General features: G+C 42.8%; 3 protein-coding genes across 4 annotated transcripts; 2 read left to right on the top strand and 1 right to left on the bottom strand.

The window, feature by feature from the left end:
• Window positions 1–5084: 5084 nt before the first annotated feature.
• On the bottom strand, window positions 5085–8958 carry alas1 (aminolevulinate, delta-, synthase 1). Of its 2 annotated transcripts, none has more exons than XM_037251934.1 (11): window positions 8757–8958; window positions 8109–8323; window positions 7850–8032; window positions 7628–7759; window positions 7330–7549; window positions 6909–7093; window positions 6651–6830; window positions 6397–6561; window positions 5741–6009; window positions 5498–5660; window positions 5085–5389 (listed from the first exon to the last, which is right to left on the bottom strand). In XM_037251934.1, exons 2-11 carry the CDS (start codon window positions 8311–8313, stop codon window positions 5229–5231), a joined length of 1863 nt encoding a protein of 620 aa, XP_037107829.1. In that variant the 5' UTR covers window positions 8314–8323; window positions 8757–8958; the 3' UTR covers window positions 5085–5228. The 2 variants fall into 2 exon arrangements, with proteins under 2 accessions (XP_037107829.1, XP_037107830.1); XM_037251935.1 differs by having other exon boundaries at window positions 5089–5389; window positions 7634–7759.
• Window positions 8959–9921: 963 nt separating this feature from the next.
• Window positions 9922–15611, top strand: LOC119123061 (protein shisa-5-like). Its single transcript, XM_037251852.1, has 5 exons — window positions 9922–10078; window positions 10821–10974; window positions 12494–12630; window positions 13497–13751; window positions 13846–15611. The coding sequence occupies exons 1-5, from the start codon at window positions 10009–10011 to the stop codon at window positions 14052–14054; spliced, it is 825 nt and encodes a 274-aa protein (XP_037107747.1). The 5' UTR covers window positions 9922–10008; the 3' UTR covers window positions 14055–15611.
• A 419-nt stretch (window positions 15612–16030) lies between these two features.
• On the top strand, window positions 16031–17645 carry LOC119123062 (protein shisa-5-like). The gene is made up of 5 exons (XM_037251853.1): window positions 16031–16173; window positions 16288–16444; window positions 16515–16678; window positions 16898–17041; window positions 17276–17645. The coding sequence occupies exons 1-5, from the start codon at window positions 16107–16109 to the stop codon at window positions 17365–17367; spliced, it is 624 nt and encodes a 207-aa protein (XP_037107748.1). The 5' UTR covers window positions 16031–16106; the 3' UTR covers window positions 17368–17645.
• The last annotated feature ends 563 nt before the right edge of the window (window positions 17646–18208 follow it).

Raw genomic sequence — 18208 nt, 5'->3', positions numbered from 1 at the left:
TGATAATCTATTGTTTATGTACTTCATATATGGCTCATATCTTGAGTGTGATATCATTTCACACGGTTTAAAGTCTCACAAACTTGCTTTTCTGCTCAATAAAGCATGAACGAGTTTCAGTTCTTTCAAAAAATCTATTGTGGTTTTTAATTTTTGGACACACCTTCCGTCTGAGTAGCTGTCAGAGCCAAGAGGTAGTTTGTTCTTCCACAGCTTTAAAACTAATTTAATAGTTCACTTTGCGACACAATGTTTTTATTTTTAGCAACACAACAAACTGTGTTCCATGAGGAAATTATGGGCCTAATGGAATTGGAAACGTTTGTCTTTTGAATTTTGAAGATGGTAAAGAAATATTTCACCTGAAAGAAAGTCAAACCTGTTTTTTTTCACCACACAATGCTTCTATTATAAAAATAAACATCAATCAGGTTAATTGTCAAAACATGACAATTGTATAAAAAAATATATGTAAAGTCTTGGGTTAGTAATGAAAAACCATTTTATGCAATGACAAAATCTTTGTACAAAAACTAAAACTGCTTTTTTTCTCTTCGCAAGAAGAAATTTATCTCACTTCCTCGTCACTGAAAGTCAACAAGAAGAATTGATGAAAATCAATCCCGTAAGATGACTTTTTGCTTGACCCATTTATACCGAAGGTATGTTTCCTCCTCTACATCCTTGTTCCTGATAAGAATTAAAGCAAGTGTGACCAAAGTCTGACAGCCTTGATACTGGAGTGAAGGTTGCGTGCTACAACACCAAAATAAATAACAAAGGTCAGATAACAACACCAGAGTGGAATACAGTTGTCAAATTATTTACTGTTCAGTCAATACAGTCTCAAAGTAACAAATGTGATGGACCAAAAAACATCTTGTGGGGGTGGATCAAAACAAAGACATGAAAGGCTAGATAGAGATGGGGAGGAATGTCCAGCTGGGGAGCCTGGAAATTCGCCAGTTTATGTCAATGAGGGACCCGCAAGGACGCTGTGATACAAGTGCCAGGGAGGCCTTGCTGTGGGGGTGGGCTGAAGGTTGATGCTGAGTGCTGTGGCCCAATTCCAGGGGGCCCTGCACGTTCACAAGCCCATTCAGTATGCAATGTTAGAATGTAATGGGAAATGCTTGACCAACATTTGAGACGTCGTCATGACTAAATTGCTATTTGAACAGACTTAACATTGGGTAGGCCTGCTCAATCTTGTGTGATCCCCAACACAAGAGTTTGGTTTAAAACTCTAAAACTGTTCCAGTGAGCCCCCAAAATGGCCAGTGGAAAATATTCACTTCCCTGTCATCACCATATCATTCCAGTTTGAGTCAATGTGTGTGTGTTTTTTTTTTTAAATGAAAACAAAAGCAATGTTATTGAATTTGGAAAAGAGGTCAGATTAATTAAAAAAGGAGGTGCACGCACATCATAGCATACTTTCCATAGTTGAAAAGATTAAAATAGAAATAGCATGAGAAGAATTCTCGTCCGACCGGTTAGACGATGGATTTGTTATGAACTTTACAGGAAGTGTTAATTACACTTCGTTGTAGGGACTTTTTTTCATGATGCCACAACAAAACCAGGCGTGTCATGAGTGCTTTTCTTTTCCTCGTTTCCTTTTGCAACACTTGCCCTCCAAGCTTCTTTACAAACAGTCACTGTGTAATTTCCTCATTTGTAAACCGTAAGCACATGCAAAGGTAAACGTTTTTACACCAGAGCGTAGATTGTAAATGCCATCGTAAACAATGATTAATTTTATGGACACAAATGTTATCAAGCTGAGGGGAAAAGCAGAAGATGACGGCGTGCACAAAGTGGACACATTCCAGGAGGCCTTAGACTTGTAATCAGGAAGGACAGTTGCACGCGATGATACTAAAACGTTCAGACTGTTTGGTTGAAAAGAAGGATGTTGTATTTTTCTCTATTTGAAATAGTTCCCAGGTGTCTTAATACACACTTATTCCAAAATACCTCAAGCATCATCGATTATAGCACAATAGTCAACCGTGCTGAAAATTGCTTTTTCTGAAGGGCCACTCCTTTGTCACATACAGACTCACTTTGCCCCATTTTCCACTGCGTTGTACTTTTGTTACCATGACAACTAGGAGAGGCACTGAGAGGTGGTCCAAAAATAAAGGGATTACCAACTGTGAAATGCACCCGTGAAGATGGTAAGCATAGATTGTAGTTTCACTCCAGGATGCAGCACGTTATCAACAAGGTGCTGAATTGCACTTATTATTTAATGCGTGTTTGATAAATAAATGCCCGCCTTTTTCTAGAAGGAAAATATAAACATGGGCAGTAAGTGTATTAATCATTTTCACTTGACATGTGTTATATTAAATTCCAGTATGATCCCCCACTGGGAGTTGAGTAAAAATGATGTTTGTGTATATTCGATAATAGCTTTATTACAATTTCGCTCTAAACTAAACTTATTATTTTTTGATGAATTTAAAAAAAAAAAAAAAACCTGAAAGACTGGTACAGTGTTCACGTCACCTTACATCCTAAATGGTCTGACTTGTTTTTCATTATTTCCTTAATTGTGTAACTTTGATTATTTTAACTTAACCAGAAATGTCGTTTTTCCCCAAAATTGCTGATTGAGATAATGTTATGCTATTTGTAATGCACACATCCATGTTCACACACCCACTAAATAAATAGGCTACCTTTGAAAAGGGAGTGTGAAAGTGAACCCGATGATTAGATCTAGCCGTTTTAGTGTGTGTGGCGCATCTATCTTCCTTATGTTGTTGTTTCGCCTCTTCATGTTTTTCTGTTTGGATCTGGGTTGAGGGGGGGGGGGGTCGTCATGTAACATCGCAAAAATTATGTCACTTCACACCAAACAGTGGGTTAGTAGGTTCAGTCAAATGTACTTATCTATCAGAAACTCAGAAACCTTTGTAATTATCTATCATTACATTAGATGCCTTGTTTTAAAATGAGGTCGTTTGCTCACAATATGGTCAAATGATGTCAGTTTATAAGTATTGATGCTAAAATGTGCCAAGATTTTGCACCATTTTGAGCATTGTGTTCCATTTCGATAAAGAACATCTTTAATCCCACAGCAACCTGAATATGCTTCAGTGGATAACGCTGGCTCATTAGTCACACACAAAGATTCATGTGGCGCCCACTGAAAGCGTGAAGAACACCTAATGGGATTGTGACATGACACAATTCATTTGCTTGCGACTCATACACTGTTCATGACCGTATCAAAATGACATTTTATCAATCACAGGCGATAGTTTGCTCTGGCACCCGTTTCCTATTTGACTTTGTAGATTTGCATTTTACCTCTCCAGGCAAAAGTTCAACCTTTGTTCTCTAAACCAGTGCCAAACAAGTGGGTGGCTTGATAATAGCCTATAATGGAAGAATGGATGGATGACGTCATTTCATAATTGAGTTGTCATGTCAATTGGCATTCTCATCTCCTTGTGTCTTAGAAGAATTCCAAGTTCATCGCAGGACATGCTTTTTGCGACAGTGTTCTGTTACTCTCATGTACCGTAATTTTCGGACTATAAATCGCGGTTTTATTCATAGTTTGGGTGGGGGGGCGACTTATAATAAGGAGCGACTTGTGTTTTTTTTCAAATATTTTCAAAAAAAAAAGTGAAACCGCGATAAACGAACCGCGATGTAGCAAGGGATTACTGAAATTTGAATTTCAAGTGACGTCAGCAGCGCGACGCGGCGTGGCGGTTGTTTACAAAAAGGACAAAGATTGATCACGGGATGACGAAGCTGACGAAGGGCCCCACGTACTACCGGCATCATGAGCGGCTTTGTTTCTAAGTGACATGGAGGACGAAGAGTTTGAAGGATTTAATGATTTGGAGTGACACAGAATGTTTGAAAAACTATTATGGCTTTTACGCACGCCTGGTCCTACTCTACGGAGCTCTCTTTCACCTCCGTGGATGGAAGTCGCGGGCCGGCGCTCGGCCGGGTGGCTGTCCGGGGACGGTGGATGGGGCTCGGTCATGGCTTTTACGCACGCCCGGTCCTATTCTATGGATCTCTCTTCCACCTCGGTGGCTGGAAGTCCACGCCGCCACACGCCTGGAAGTTTGTTTTGTTAAATAAAGAGCCGTTTACCAAACCCACGTCTTTCCTTGTACTTTGTTAACGCTACAATATAGTTATATACTAGATCTGTGGAATAACGACGAGGCTGACGTCAGGGCGCACGCGCGGCGTTGTTGACAAAGGACGAGGAATTTGATCGATGGATTTAATGATTTAGAGTGCACAGATGGTTTGATAATATTATTGTTTATATAATAGTTATCCAACCATCCATCCATTTTCTGAACCGCTTAATCCCCACGGGGGTCGCGGGTGAGCTGGAGCCTATCCCAGCTGTCATCGGGCAGTAGGCGGGGGACACCCTGAACCGGTTGCCAGCCAATCGCAGGGCACACAGAGACAAACAACCATTTGCACTCGCACTCACACCTAGGGACAATTTGGAGTCTTCAATCGGCCTACCAAGAATGTTTTTGGGATGTGGGAGGAAACCGGAGTGCCCGGAGAAAACCCACGCGGGCCCGGGGAGAACATGCAAACTCCACACAGGGAGGGCCGGAGGTGGAATCGAACCCGCACCCTCCTAACTGTGAGGCGGACGTGCTACCCAGTGAGTCACCGAGCCGCCATATAATAGTTATTTGATATCTAATTTATATATCATTATATGGGCCTGTGGAATATTTTGAAGTGCAAGCGCCGTCAGCGGCGCGCACCCATTGTTGACAAAGGATGATCGATGGTTCTCAGCTCCTCGTTTGTTTATGTCACGTTAGCATACCTATCGTCATGTCTGTTCTTGGTGTTGGATTTTGTCGAATAAATTTCCCCCCAAAATGCGACTTATGTTTTTTTTCACGTTATTGTGCATTTTATGGCTAATGCGACCTATATTCCGGAGCGACTTTTAGTCCGAAAATTACGGTATATAAATGTGGTTTAAAACTGACTTTCAACCAGATACAAAATATATATGTTATTTTTTCTTAACGACACTTAAGGAATTCACAGACCACAGACATGTTCCATCTTATATTTTATTACGTATATATAATATTTGATCATAGAGTATTTGGAATAATGTGTTTAAGAGGACATATAAAAGATAATGCGACAGAGAAAGGACATAAGAGTTGTCTGGAGCCAGCTTTGAGGGTGACTGGTTACCCGCGAGCCGAGATCGGGTGACTGAGGCCGTTGAAGTAAGACTTCTCTCTCTCGCTCATCACCTCAAAGTGAAGCGGCTGCTGGCAGAAGGTGCACTCGGCCGACGAGTGGGGCTTCAGCTCAAGGCCGGCCTCCTTCCATGTGTGCACCAACCTCTCTGCAAAGAGGGGAAAAAAAAAAAAAAAGAAAAAAAAAAGAGGCAGGTAGAGGTTACCAAACGTTGTATTACAACATCCCTTGGGTTGAAATTGCATAACCAACTTACCAACAAAGAATTTCATCATCTCAGGGGTGTGGTGAGGTGTTGGAGCAATGCGCAGAAGCTCATCCCCTTTAGCCACAGTGGGATAGTTGATGGCCTGCACGTAGATATTGTGGCGACTCATCATGAGGTCACACACCTCTGTGTTCTTCTCAGCGTTAGACACCTAAGAAGTAGGGCAAAAGGCTTAAGTTCCAGTTTGGATTTTGAAATCTGGCAATCGTAAGGCATGTCTCGTGAATTTACCCGAACTGGGATGATGTGGCTTGGGCAGTGTACCACAGGCAGCCCAGCGTCCATCAGCATCTGCCGGAGAAGCTTGACGTTGCGCTGGTGCTTACGTCTCAGCGCGCGACCCTCCTCGCCCTTGAGCACCTGGATGGACTGCCGGGCGCCGGAGAGCAACATCGGCGGCAGAGAGGTGGTGAAGATGAAGCCGGCGGCGTACGAGCGGACTGTGTCCACCAGGGCGGCGGTGCTGGCGATGTAGCCGCCGACACAGCCGAAGGCTTTGCCTGGAAGACGACGAGCATTACAGATTGCAAGAAGACACTATCCACTGGAAATGAATTATTACAAGCAGTCTCATTTAAAAGTAATAAAGACTCTGCTGGTGTCCAAGTATTTCCATCTAGCTGAGTAAAGCATATTACAGATTTTACTTCACGTTTTTGCTCCTGGTCTCTGTCCAGAAAAGGTGTTTATGTTAAAGTGCACAGATGGAAACGACAATGACAAGAGCAATTCAAGCCTCTGGTCTCCTAGCAACAGCAGGGCAACGAGGAGCTGCTTTAAGCCCGTAAACATATTGGGTGACACGGCCGAGGTCACAGAACGAAAGGATATTTGTTCAGTCTTGCATTTAGAAGAAAATCAGCGCTAAGTAGACATGTCATGCTGACCTAATGTCCCAGAGATGATATCCATCTTGTCCATGACCCCATCACGATCTCCAATTCCACCTCCCCTGGCTCCGTACAGACCCACGGCGTGAACCTCGTCAACAAATGTGATTGCGCCAAATTCGTGGGCCACATCGCACATCTCTTCTAGCGGACACACAGCCCCTGCCAGGGAAAAAGAAAGGGCCAAAGGTTACACTACTTTTTTTTTTTTTTTTTAAATTACGAAAAAAAAGGGATGATCTGCAACTGACCATCCATAGAGTGGACAGTCTCAAATGCAACAATCTTTGGCTTGCTCGGATCTCCCTTAAGCAGCAACTCTCGGAGGTGAGAGACGTCATTGTGGCGGAAAATGAACTTCTTGGCACCACTGTTCCGAATTCCCTGAATCATCGATGCGTGGTTGCCTGCATCAGAGTAGATCTCGCAACCTGCGATAAATCAAATTACCGCGATTGAGTCATTACACAAAAGTATTTACAGTGAGAATTAAGTTGATGAAAAATAACCTGGCAGCATCTTTGCCAAGGTAAACAGGGTGGAGTCGTTGGCCACAAAGCAGGAAGTGAAGAGTAGCGCCGCATCCTTTTTGTGGAGGTCAGCCAGCTCTTCTTCCAGTTCCACATGGAACTTGCTGGTGCCGGAGATGTTCCGAGTGCCTCCTGCCCCCGAGCCGTGCTTTTGTAGTGTTTCCCTGGAGGGAGGCAACAAATCAAATTCTCATTGATCATATTACTTTGAAAATTCCCTGCGCAGTGAAACGTTTTGGTTTGTTAACCAGCATCATGAAATGGATTGTGTTTGACTTGATGTAAACTGAGAAGGCCAACTATCACTATGGCCACATAAACAATGGATTCATTGTAACCGGGTGTCGCTTTCAAATAAGGTCTTAGTAGGGAAGACGAGACAACACGAGTTCAAACTCACATGATTGATTGAACTACCCGAGGATGTCGACTCATGCCCAAGTAGTCGTTGCTGCACCACACCGACACCTCCCTTTTCTCCTCCAGGGAGCCCGTGAAGTCGTCGGCCATGGGGAACTCGTTGGCCAGACGGTTCACAGTCTTGAACACGCGGTACGTGTGGTCGCTTTTCTTCTCTTCGATCTTCTTTTCGAAAAAGCCATCGTAATGGAAGCGGGACACTGTTGGGAAGAAGAGGACATGCTCGAATGCGGCAATGCGACCCCGAGCGGTAACACGTTTACTAATGCTAAGCTCATACTTACAGCTGCTTGGCAAATTGTCCTGTAGCAGGTGGGAGACCATCTTAGGACGCTGTTTAAGGAGGGTCTTCATGAGACTTTCACTGGTGCTGGCCAAGGATGGCTGCTTCAGCTGATCAGGAGACACTTCTAGAAAAAGAAAATGCACAAATGGAGGATGATTATCACCATGTTTCTTCTACAACCTTCTTCCAAGGTCATTCTCAAAGTGACTCTAACCTTTCTGGACAGTGCGGACTTCCTGAACATCTTCTTGGAACTCCATGCCAACCTGGCGAACCACGCTGCTGTTCTTCTGGCCCATCTCTGCAGCCAGGAACGGGCATTTGGAGGCCACGGCCTGACCAGATGGCACAGTCGAATGGCCTGCAGGCAACTTGGCCTCCACCTTCGGTTGGGTACCTGAAAATGCGAGCAGACTTTAGTGAACCAGTTCCACCCAATAATAATCATGTCACCTAATTGATCATCATCATACCTTCAGTGGTGTTATTCTCAGCCCTCTGGTGATAGGAAGTGGACGAGCAGAGAGCCCGCGCCAGCGACGGCGCCATGGGTTTGGAGGCAAGCTCCATCATGATGGGGCAACGCTGGGCGTAAACAACCAGTGAATTTCTGGGCTGCTGCATGAAGGCCTGGGGTACGCGAGCCAGGAATGGACAGCGGCGCACTATGACATCCATGGTGATAGTTCTGAAGGAGAAGAAACAAATTGGAAATTAACATGTGGACTAACATAGATGATAGTGAATTTCTATTTAGTAGTCAAACCCGTCTCAATTAATAAAATGTGTCATCTGTATTGTTGATTAAAATCTTGACAGTCAAGAGAAATGGAGAGAAGGCAACAAAAACAGCAGTCTCGCTTTCGGTCGGCTTCAAATACTTCCTGGTATTAGATGTATTATAACAGATTTTTTTTCTCGGCTTGTTGATTCTTTTACACATCGACAAATACTGTTGATACGTAACGTAAACTTGAACAAATGAAAATGGGTGAAAGAGCGCCCACGATCCTTGTACTAGTTTGACCTGACTTCGTCTTAAGCAACTATTAGCCATGAAGCTACAAGCAGGACTAGGAGTGATGGCGGCGGTATTAGAGTTGATGGGAAAAAAATCTCACCAAGTAAAACCTTGCTGGGCAAAATGACAATGTTGGTCCTTTAAGTCGAATCGAAGAGTTGCCGGCGTGAAGTTCACGATGGATAAGAGAGCCCGAAAAGTGACAGCTTCGTTATCCTACACTGAGGACGAACGAGAAGGACGCGGATGTGCAGCTGCTTATAAGAGCGCTTTGAGGGCAAGCCTGACTTGACAAATCTCGCGAGATCCCGTCACGTGTGACTGTGCGTCATCGTCGTCATATAATTTTTTCTTCATCCAAGAGTTTCCAGGAGCAATATTCCTGGCACAGTACATAGAAGACCCGTGTTTCTTGTAAAGTCAATTTATTATCCCCAAGATGCACTACAAACTCTTTGCACGTGTGTGTGTGTGTGTGTGTGTGTGTGTGTGTGTGTGTGTGTGTGTGTGTGTGTGTGTGTGTGTGTGTGTGTGTGTGTGTGTGCGTGTGTGTGTGTGTGTGTGCGTGTGTGTATTTTGTTGGAACGTTTTTCTGTTAAAGGCTGGATCTTTAATACATATTTGCCATCTTTAAATTGCCATTTTGTCCAATCGTGTGTAGCGCCTCCAATAGCACTGATGAAAATGATTGTGGCCCCCTCTATCATTTAAGTTGCTCAACCCTGTGCCAAAGCGAGTCATCTTTATTTGCCTGCAGTTTTGTTCTGGATAATTCCTCCCAGTGTTGTCAAAAGTTTTTGCGTTGTTTTAGTAATGTTTTGCTGCTCTCTGCAGATGACTTTTAGAATGACACTTGCTGACTGCTGTTTACATCTTGTGTAAATGGAAATTTGGATGATGGTCTCCCTATTCTTGCAAAATTTACTCTCCACCCTCATACATAGGTACGCTGCCTTTTTACATCATTAAAAAACATGCACGTTAACAGAGTCAATGAGCACTTTATTATATTTAACACTTTTTATTTTTTATTTTAGACGCCGACTGAGCGGAAGTCTCAAGATCGAATGACGTCACACATGATTAAACTCCAAATTGTATATTCTCCCCGCCCAACATTTGCTTGGAAGATGTTAAGAATAGTAAGAACATTTAAAAAAAGGAATAAAAAGAATAAATAGAAGTCCCCGCCCCTGACATTTTTGTTTGGTGGTTATCAAGCTACCGGAAATGATGGCGGAAGTACAGCGGAGTGAGACTAGTGCTGGTGTATGTATGCAAATAGACGATCTTGAGGCCGTCGCTTCCTGTTGTGCCCCATCCTGGCTGTGCCATATCTGCAAGGAGCAACCATGGCGTCAGGCCTCCCGGGTGTCGTCCTCTTGGCCTTACTATGTGCCGTTCTGGCCGCCTGCGTATCGGGTAAGTTTGTAAATAAAGTCAAGTAATTGACAATTGATGGGTACCGATGTTGTTTTAGACGCCACGCTATTTTTGCGTAAAAACGGCTTGAGAAGCCCCCTTCGAAAAGTCTTCGTTCATTATGTTAGCTACCTAAATGAAACACCGCGCATGGAATTTAAATATTGTTTCCAATAAATGTCCCTGATATGTTGTTTTTATGGATGGCCTGATTTGCTTGGCAGCGATTTACTCAGTTTTGTTTCCCCGAAACAGAAACTCCTCAGACACAGCGCACACCCTGACCATTACATTAGGTACCCCTATCAGGATCTGTACTCAAAATCCTGCCTCACATTGATAACGAATATTCAGTAGTTTCTCATTAATGTACTTTATCCCCCCCAGACACTTTATTAAAACCGAAATGGTCAAATCTAATTAGGATAACAACCCATGCACGAGGAAAATTGTAACCCTTTTTTTTTTCAACCTTTCTCCTACCATACCACGTGATTTAACAATTTGTACAGACTGAATTTGTTTCAAAATAATCTTTCCCAGACTGTTCAGTACTTGCCAAGTACGTACTGACATGGTGAGCTATCAGCAATGTGCTTTTTATTGATGATGCATTTATATTCTTTGGAGTAGTTTTCCTCTTTGCATCAGTGCTTGAACATTATTTTCCAGCCCAATAAGTGACGTACAGACTCCTCATTATTCTTGTGTTTTTTTTTCTTCTTCTTGCGATGTGTTACAGCGGACGATAAACACTGCCTGGGCTACACAGACATGGGTGGCCAGTATCATTCATACGAGCGATGTTACCTCGGATTCTGCTGTGGTAACTGCCACTCCAAACGGTGCTGTAGGGATACCTTTCTTCGATTTACAGAGGATAGCCAAGAACAATGGTAATACACCCCCCCACCATGAACTTAACCAAATGACACTGTGTATGGCATTTAGATTCACTCGTATCACCTTAAAACCTTTCAAACCAACAAAGAATTTTTAGGTAATATTTCAAAATGGTTTACAAGTGTAATTATCAAAGTCAAAATCAAAGTCAGCTTTATTGTCAATCCCTTCATATGTCAAGACACACAAAGAAACCGAAATTCCGTTTCCTCTATCCCACGGTGACGAGACATACAAGTAGACGACACAAACAATAAATAATACACAAAAAATAACAATATAAATAAAATGAGCGATGAATAAATAATAAACCAATAACCCAATAAATAAGAGGAGCGAAACTGAGCCAGCATGCATACAGCAGACAGTAAGCACAGCGCAAAGAACAGGACGCTACGCTGAAAGGGGGAGCGAGTTCAGGATCCTAACAGCCTGGAGTATGAAGCTGTTGGAGAGTCTGGTGGTGCGGGAGCGCAGGCTCCTGTACCGCCTCCCAGAGGGCAGAAGATCAAACAAAGAGTGAGCGGGGTGACTCACATCACTCACAATCTTGGTCGCCTTGCGGGTGAGATGGGAGGTGTAAATGTCCTTCAAGGAGGGGAGAGAAGCACACTCAGTACGACGAGACGAACACACAAAACTGCCGGACAAACACTCCTTAGACGAACAAAACACCGTTTGGGCGGGACAGAGAGAGGTCGCTGCGTATGCACGCGCCGCCATCTTGAAAGAAAACCTGTGTTATGAGATGCAATGAGATTACCTTTTCTCATTAATGTCTCCTTTTTTTTTTTTTTTAAACAATCATGATTATGCTCAAAATAATGATAACAAAAAAGATTTACAGTGTTATTTATTAAAATAGTTTCTCTTCAGTTAAAAAAAGCTAAACAACTAAAGCACTAAACAGTAAGAATGGCTCTAAAAAAAAAAGGAAACCACTAAAGGAAATGTTGCCATAGGTGAGCAGGAAGATCTCTGCTGGTGCAATCAAAAAATTATTCAAAAATCAAAAGAAATGTAACAATCGTATAAGTGAGAATGTGACACCACACTTTGATTTTTTCTTTTAGCAGAAAAAGACAAGCTTCTGCAGATTGGTTTGCCAAAATCAACCAAAGAATTAAAAACATGAATCTTTATAAGGGTTTGATTTCACCATTTTCTGCATTGCATTTTAACAACATGCTGATTAAAAAAATATGGTGTTGATAAATATCATCTAATGTGGGACTGGGACAGAGTAATCACATTTGTAATCATTTCAATGGGCAACATTACCTCGATATATGGACGTTTTGAGTAAAAAAAATGGTGTTAGGAACTTTGTAAATAAATATTCCACTGCATAGGTTTTGTTAAATTTTTCTGTTTTACAATCAATCATGTTGTTCTGTGGTGGCATTGCTACATATTGTACAATTTTTTGTCATTTTTATTATCAATAATAATACATTATTTATTAATTGTCACCATAATACAGTCTTTGCTTTTTTGTTTTTCTTTTATTAGTGAATATACTTCACTCATGGACGCCACCCCGATGTGGGGTTCTGTGGTTGGTGGTGTCATCTTTATGGTGGTGGTGCTCATAAGCTGCTGTGTGTGCCCCTGCTGTTGCCTGTACAAGATATGCCGCAAGCCGCGACGTAAGTCCGCTCGCACCCCGTCATCGCGAAACATTCACTTGCTGTTGAAATGGTCAAATTCCTTTCTCTGGACCATTTTGATCTCTTTAGATTTCAGAAAGACTGTACTCTGAGCCAGTGTCCCTTTTTTTCCTCATTTCTGATATCTACCAGTGCACTTGGGCAAATCATTTCCGTCAGCTGGATTTGAGACTCATTTTGAACGAGTGAAAACCTGCAATTGATCTTCTAATGCGTAACCATTTAAAGTGACGTCATATTCCCCCCCCCAATGACTCAGAGTCATACTTGGTCATACTGTGCAGTCTGTTGGCCCACCGTCCACATGATTGCAGTTTGTGTTTCTAAAATGGAAATTCCCACTTTTCCAGCCTCTGTTAGAATTTGTGTCTCATCACTTTGGGTATAAATGGAACTAGTAACGACATCAAGAAAATTCACTCCCGCTCTTACTTCCTCTCAGCTGCACAAGTAGTTTGCCCCCAGAGCAAGCGAGGGGTTGGTTAAAGTACAGCAAGAATGTTAGAGCTCCACCTACTGTGTCTTTTGTCTGTTCACGTGTGGATGACTCATAGTCTCCCCGGCAACCACATGAGAAGCATTCAGGACCATTCCAGCACATCTACAGGAAGTGGTCATGAAGGCCTTGGAGTGGGTGGGTGGGTGGGGTAGTTGAGCAATGATGTAGTGGTAGGATCAACTTACACACCCATTTTCCTTTTCAAATTTTATACAGAGAGGGATTTTTCATCTCATATTTGGAGTTTTTTAAAGTCAATGTAAAAAATGGGATTGTTGTGTTCTTAACAATTCTGTCTTTTCATTGTTTTGGAAATGAGTCTTTTCTTTCTGTCCTTCCCTCACAGCGGTAATCGCAACTTCCACTCACACCACCGTCGTGACTAACACCCCCCAGCATTACCCCCAGCAACCCATAATGTCGCCCGGGCAACCACAAGCCTACCCGGCGGCCCCTTATCCAGCGTACCACCCTGTTCCGGTGCAGACGGGATATGGCCAGCCCATGCCACCTCAGGGATACCCGCAACATCCCATGCCCGCTATCCCTCCCCCAGGACAGCATTACACACCGGGACCGCCGCCAACATATATAGAAGCCAGTGAGTGTGACATTTGAATAAGCCCCCAAAAGTGTCATACTTGATGTTGTCTGTCACTAACTTGCTGTATGTTTCTGTACGTTCCTGTGTCCAGCCGGCCCGGCCTACCCTCCCAACCCGATGCCTTACAGCCAGGCTGCCTTCACCCCCGGCCAGCCGTCTTACCCTCTGCAGCCCCCTGGGCAGCCTCCTATGCAGCCCCCCGTGCAGCCCCAGCCCAATGCCCCAGCAGCCCGAGGAGACTACCTGAATCAGCCGGCGTACAACCCAGATTTTGTCTCTCCACCACCCAAGATGGGTTAACGGCCTCGTCGAGCTTGCTGCAACATCCTCAAAAGAATTTTTACTGTTTTTCGAGTTCATCATCCACCCGATACAATTATGCACAAGAGGTTCGTGCATGCCTTTTTGGGAATTGATGTTTGCCTTGCGGTTCTCAGGAAGCAAGTCCGGATTTCTTTTCTTTTTTTTTCTTGAACCTGACCGAATTCCTTAGTTACTGCAGCTTGAACTATCTCGGCCATCTTTAGCCACGTTTGAATGTTTCAGTGTTACAATTGGACCCATTATCGTCGCGTTCTCTCGTGCTAACGTTGTTACTGCCGCTCAGTCTCATTTGGCCTTGTCATCGTTAGCTGCTCCTATCGTTCGCCGGTATTGTTATGATGTGTAACCAGAGAGAAAACAAATTTTTGGGCTGTAATTGATATTTTGTAATATGTTTTTGTGCCAGTCGTCATATGGCCTTTGCCCTCAGGGGGTTTTCAAAGTGTGGGACGGTGAGAATCACTTTAGAGGACTTTGTGTTACTATTGATAAAACAGTAGCTAACATTGCATAAATTCCAAACAGTTGCCGTAACAGTATCGTATTGAATTCATTTTTATATCCCTGTAAATTAATCCCTCGAAGCAAACAAAAAATCTTTTCTATTTTCCTTCAACATAGCCAAATTGATCTTAACAGATGTTTCTTACAAACCCTGAAGTAAAGTCGCGTCCCTCACTTGAAAACCGCCGCCGTCTTCGACCAAAACAAGTGTCTCTTGGAATAGTAGTGGTCAGTCGATTGTGGGATGAAAAAGAAAAAAAAAAAAGTTGTGTTTTAATTTTCAACAATGGTGGGAAGTATTTGTTACGGAGTTAAGAGCTCTCGGGTTAAAAGGGAATATTCATTTTGTGATGCGCAAGCTGGCCGTTGTGTGTGCACTTGTATTTCTGCTCATGTCCTCCATAAGTTTGTTTTTTGTGCAACCTTAGGATATTTCAATTGTTCCAACTGGACGCAAATGTATCAATGCAAAATAACCAAAGTTCTGTTTTTTTTTTTTCTTGATTCACTGATGCTAGCAACTGCTGTGCCTTCTAATCCACATAATATCCAAAACAACATTAAGAAGACAGAATTTGGAAGGTTTCATTTCCTCTACCTAGTCAAGCTGCACGTCCGCCCATGAGGTGTGACCAAAATGCAACAAGACTTTGGCCGTTTGCTCGTGACTCATCGTAGTCTTGTTTACCGTAGCACCTCGGCTCACTTTTAAAATATATCTTCTGAGCTATGCTATGCCATTAACTGTAAGGATTTAGTAGACCTCATTGATTTCCTACTTTTACTTGAAACTACTTGTGCTCAAGTGACCTTTTTCACAAACCCGAAAGCCTTTGTCAGAATCCGACGTAACCCGAGCAATGCGGAGCTTTACAATTTCCTCCTTTTTATTTAGATTTTAGTAGATGTTTCCTGTTATATCACGCTGTGTGATTTGTGTGCCATGCGTACAGATTCTTCTTCCTGTCAAATGTGACCACATGCCAGCTCAATAAATTAGAAATTTGCTTTGTATGCATGCATCAGGTGTATAGCTCCTACCTTTCGTGACTGTGTGCAATCAACATCACTCGGGTTTTATTTGAAGACTTTCATAACATGTATGTATAATTTACAGGGTGCCCAAACCACTGATTTATGTTTAAGTTCATACATTTGGATTAAAATTAAATCATCAGATGGTTGCCCACACCAAATTGACCAATTCTTAGGGGTTGTTTTGCAACAAAAAAAAAAAGACACAATTTGTTTGGGTTGTTTTGGCAAGCAGGACCCTTGAAGCCCCCAAAGAAACAAACTATCATTGATATGGATCAATATCCGCTCTCCACAATTCCCTGAGTTACCTGTTCTGGTGCATGACCTAATGTAAAATTCATAAAACTGCTTATGAATTTATTTCGATACCATTTCACTGTAGCGATCATTAATTGAACCGAACCGGTTTCTCAGCGGGAATGTTGTTAGGCGACTATAGTTACTGGGTGGGACAGGCACACACACAAAGTGTGTGTCTTTGCAGTAATGGTGTCGGCCGTTTTGTCCTTTCTAGTCTTCGTGTCCTGTGTCCTCTTTCTACCAACTATATGGGGTGAGTAAACTTTATGGTGTATCTTTCTTTTAGCCCCAAAATGGCTCTCATTATGAAAATGAAAGCAAATATATTCTGTCATGTGCTCCCAATATGTCTTGGCTTGTCTGCTAGCTGATGACTGTTCCAGCTACTGGGACGACAGCGGCGTTCGTCACGATGGTCTCCAGTGTGGTGGGATGGACTGCTGTGGAACCTGCAGCATGAAATATTGCTGCACTAAAGAGCAAAGTCGGCTAACCCAAGAGCAACAGGAAATCTGTGATGACATGTAGGAAAAACGTGCACCCAAAAGTATTAAAATGCTTCTGTTCATAGCCGCTAATGGTTCATCTGCGCAGGCCTCGCTTTGCGAAGTTCTCCAGGACTGCCATAGTTTTAGGCAGCATCCTCGGTACAGTCCTTCCCATTATCTTCTGCGTGGGTCTCATTACCTGCTTTGTGGTTCCATGCTGCTGTCTGTACAAAAAGTGCAGGAAACAACACAATTCAAGGCGACGTCAAAGTGAGACACTTTCTTTATTTACGAAATGCATTTTTTACATTGGAAACACACCACACCAGCAAACAAAATGCAGAAAGTATGTAGTGTGGTTATAAAAAGTCTACACACCCCTAATCAAAAAGCAGATTTTTATGATGTAATCTGACAATCGTTTTATTCTGACTGTCACTACTCGCTTGCTTGATGTCTCCCACTGACTAAAAATAACCTTTTATGCAGATGTGACATCCACCTTTGTCGCCGCACCCCATCAGCCGGCCTCCCCACCTCATCCGTCCCATCCTAGCTACCAGCCTGTGCCTGTCCACGGAGGCCCCGCCATGCCCACTGCACCGGTGGGCCCACCACCATACATTGGACCCGGTGAGTTCTTACTTTGACTTGGAATGGTGAGTTTGCAATCTGTCTTAGTTGCCGAGTCTGGTTCATTGCACAAAAATATCTCTGTAATTTAAAAAAAATATATGTTTATGTAAAATTATATCATATGCATATTGTCCCTCAGTTTATTATAGGAATATAAAAAAAAAGAACTCCACCTTTTTGTTGAACTGCATTTTTATCATCACATCATGGGATGTGATCTATTTGTTTTAGTTCCTCCAGCATACACTCCACTTCCTCTACCACCACGTCCAAATGAACATCCCCAACCTCCCTACAATCCTGCCTACGGCTTCAAACCCTAAATCGGAAAGGAGTGTGCTTGTCATCGGAGTCTGAAATCATTTGGTATTGCAATGCATTTTCAGGGACCTTTAAACCCACGCACAGCAAACAGCTTAAAGTAATTGTGAATAAGTAACATCCAAACCTGGATGATTCTGTAATAACAGATTAATAACATATTAAGATTGACAAAATTCAATGAAATTTATAAAACACAAGTGTAAATATCTATTTCGCAACTATCCACTGTTGAAGCCTCAAATAAAATAAGACAAAAAAACGTCATGCTCATGTTCCATTCTGTCTGGTGTCTCGACATGCCCGCAATTATCCCAATACACCACCAGAGGTCACTGTTGTCAGATTGTCAGAAGACAGAGGCCACAAGTTGCCTGCTGATACATTTAATAATGATGTCACATTTCCTGTTGTTTCCCGTGGTATAAATCATCAAGCCATCAAGAGCAGAGCTCTCGGATGTTTGTTTCGACAGCCAACATTTTGACAAGGTGACATCTCTGTATTATGATTGATATGCTACTTACATCCTTCCTCTTCGATATCCCAACGTGTCCATCCAGTGTGGGAAAACAGCTGCACTCAGCTCAGCCTCCTTGAGGGAAGTGTAGTTAAATAGTCTGCAAGGATTTCATTCCGTAATAAGAAGCACCACACCCTCTCACCCCCCCCCCCCCCGACCCAGAGTCGATGAATCAATACAGTAATACTGCTGACTATGGATGGAGGGCTAAAACAGGAAAAATGACCCTGCCCGTATGTGCTGCCTACTTGAGGTTTAAAATAAGCTCTCTCCTTGAGGTGGTGCTTAGACTGCTAATGAGTCTTTGCATTAGGGTGCTG

This window comes from Syngnathus acus, chromosome 5 (assembly GCF_901709675.1).
Source record: "Syngnathus acus chromosome 5, fSynAcu1.2, whole genome shotgun sequence".
Taxonomy (NCBI): domain Eukaryota; kingdom Metazoa; phylum Chordata; class Actinopteri; order Syngnathiformes; family Syngnathidae; genus Syngnathus; species Syngnathus acus.
This window is presented reverse-complemented; position numbering and strand designations above follow the sequence as displayed.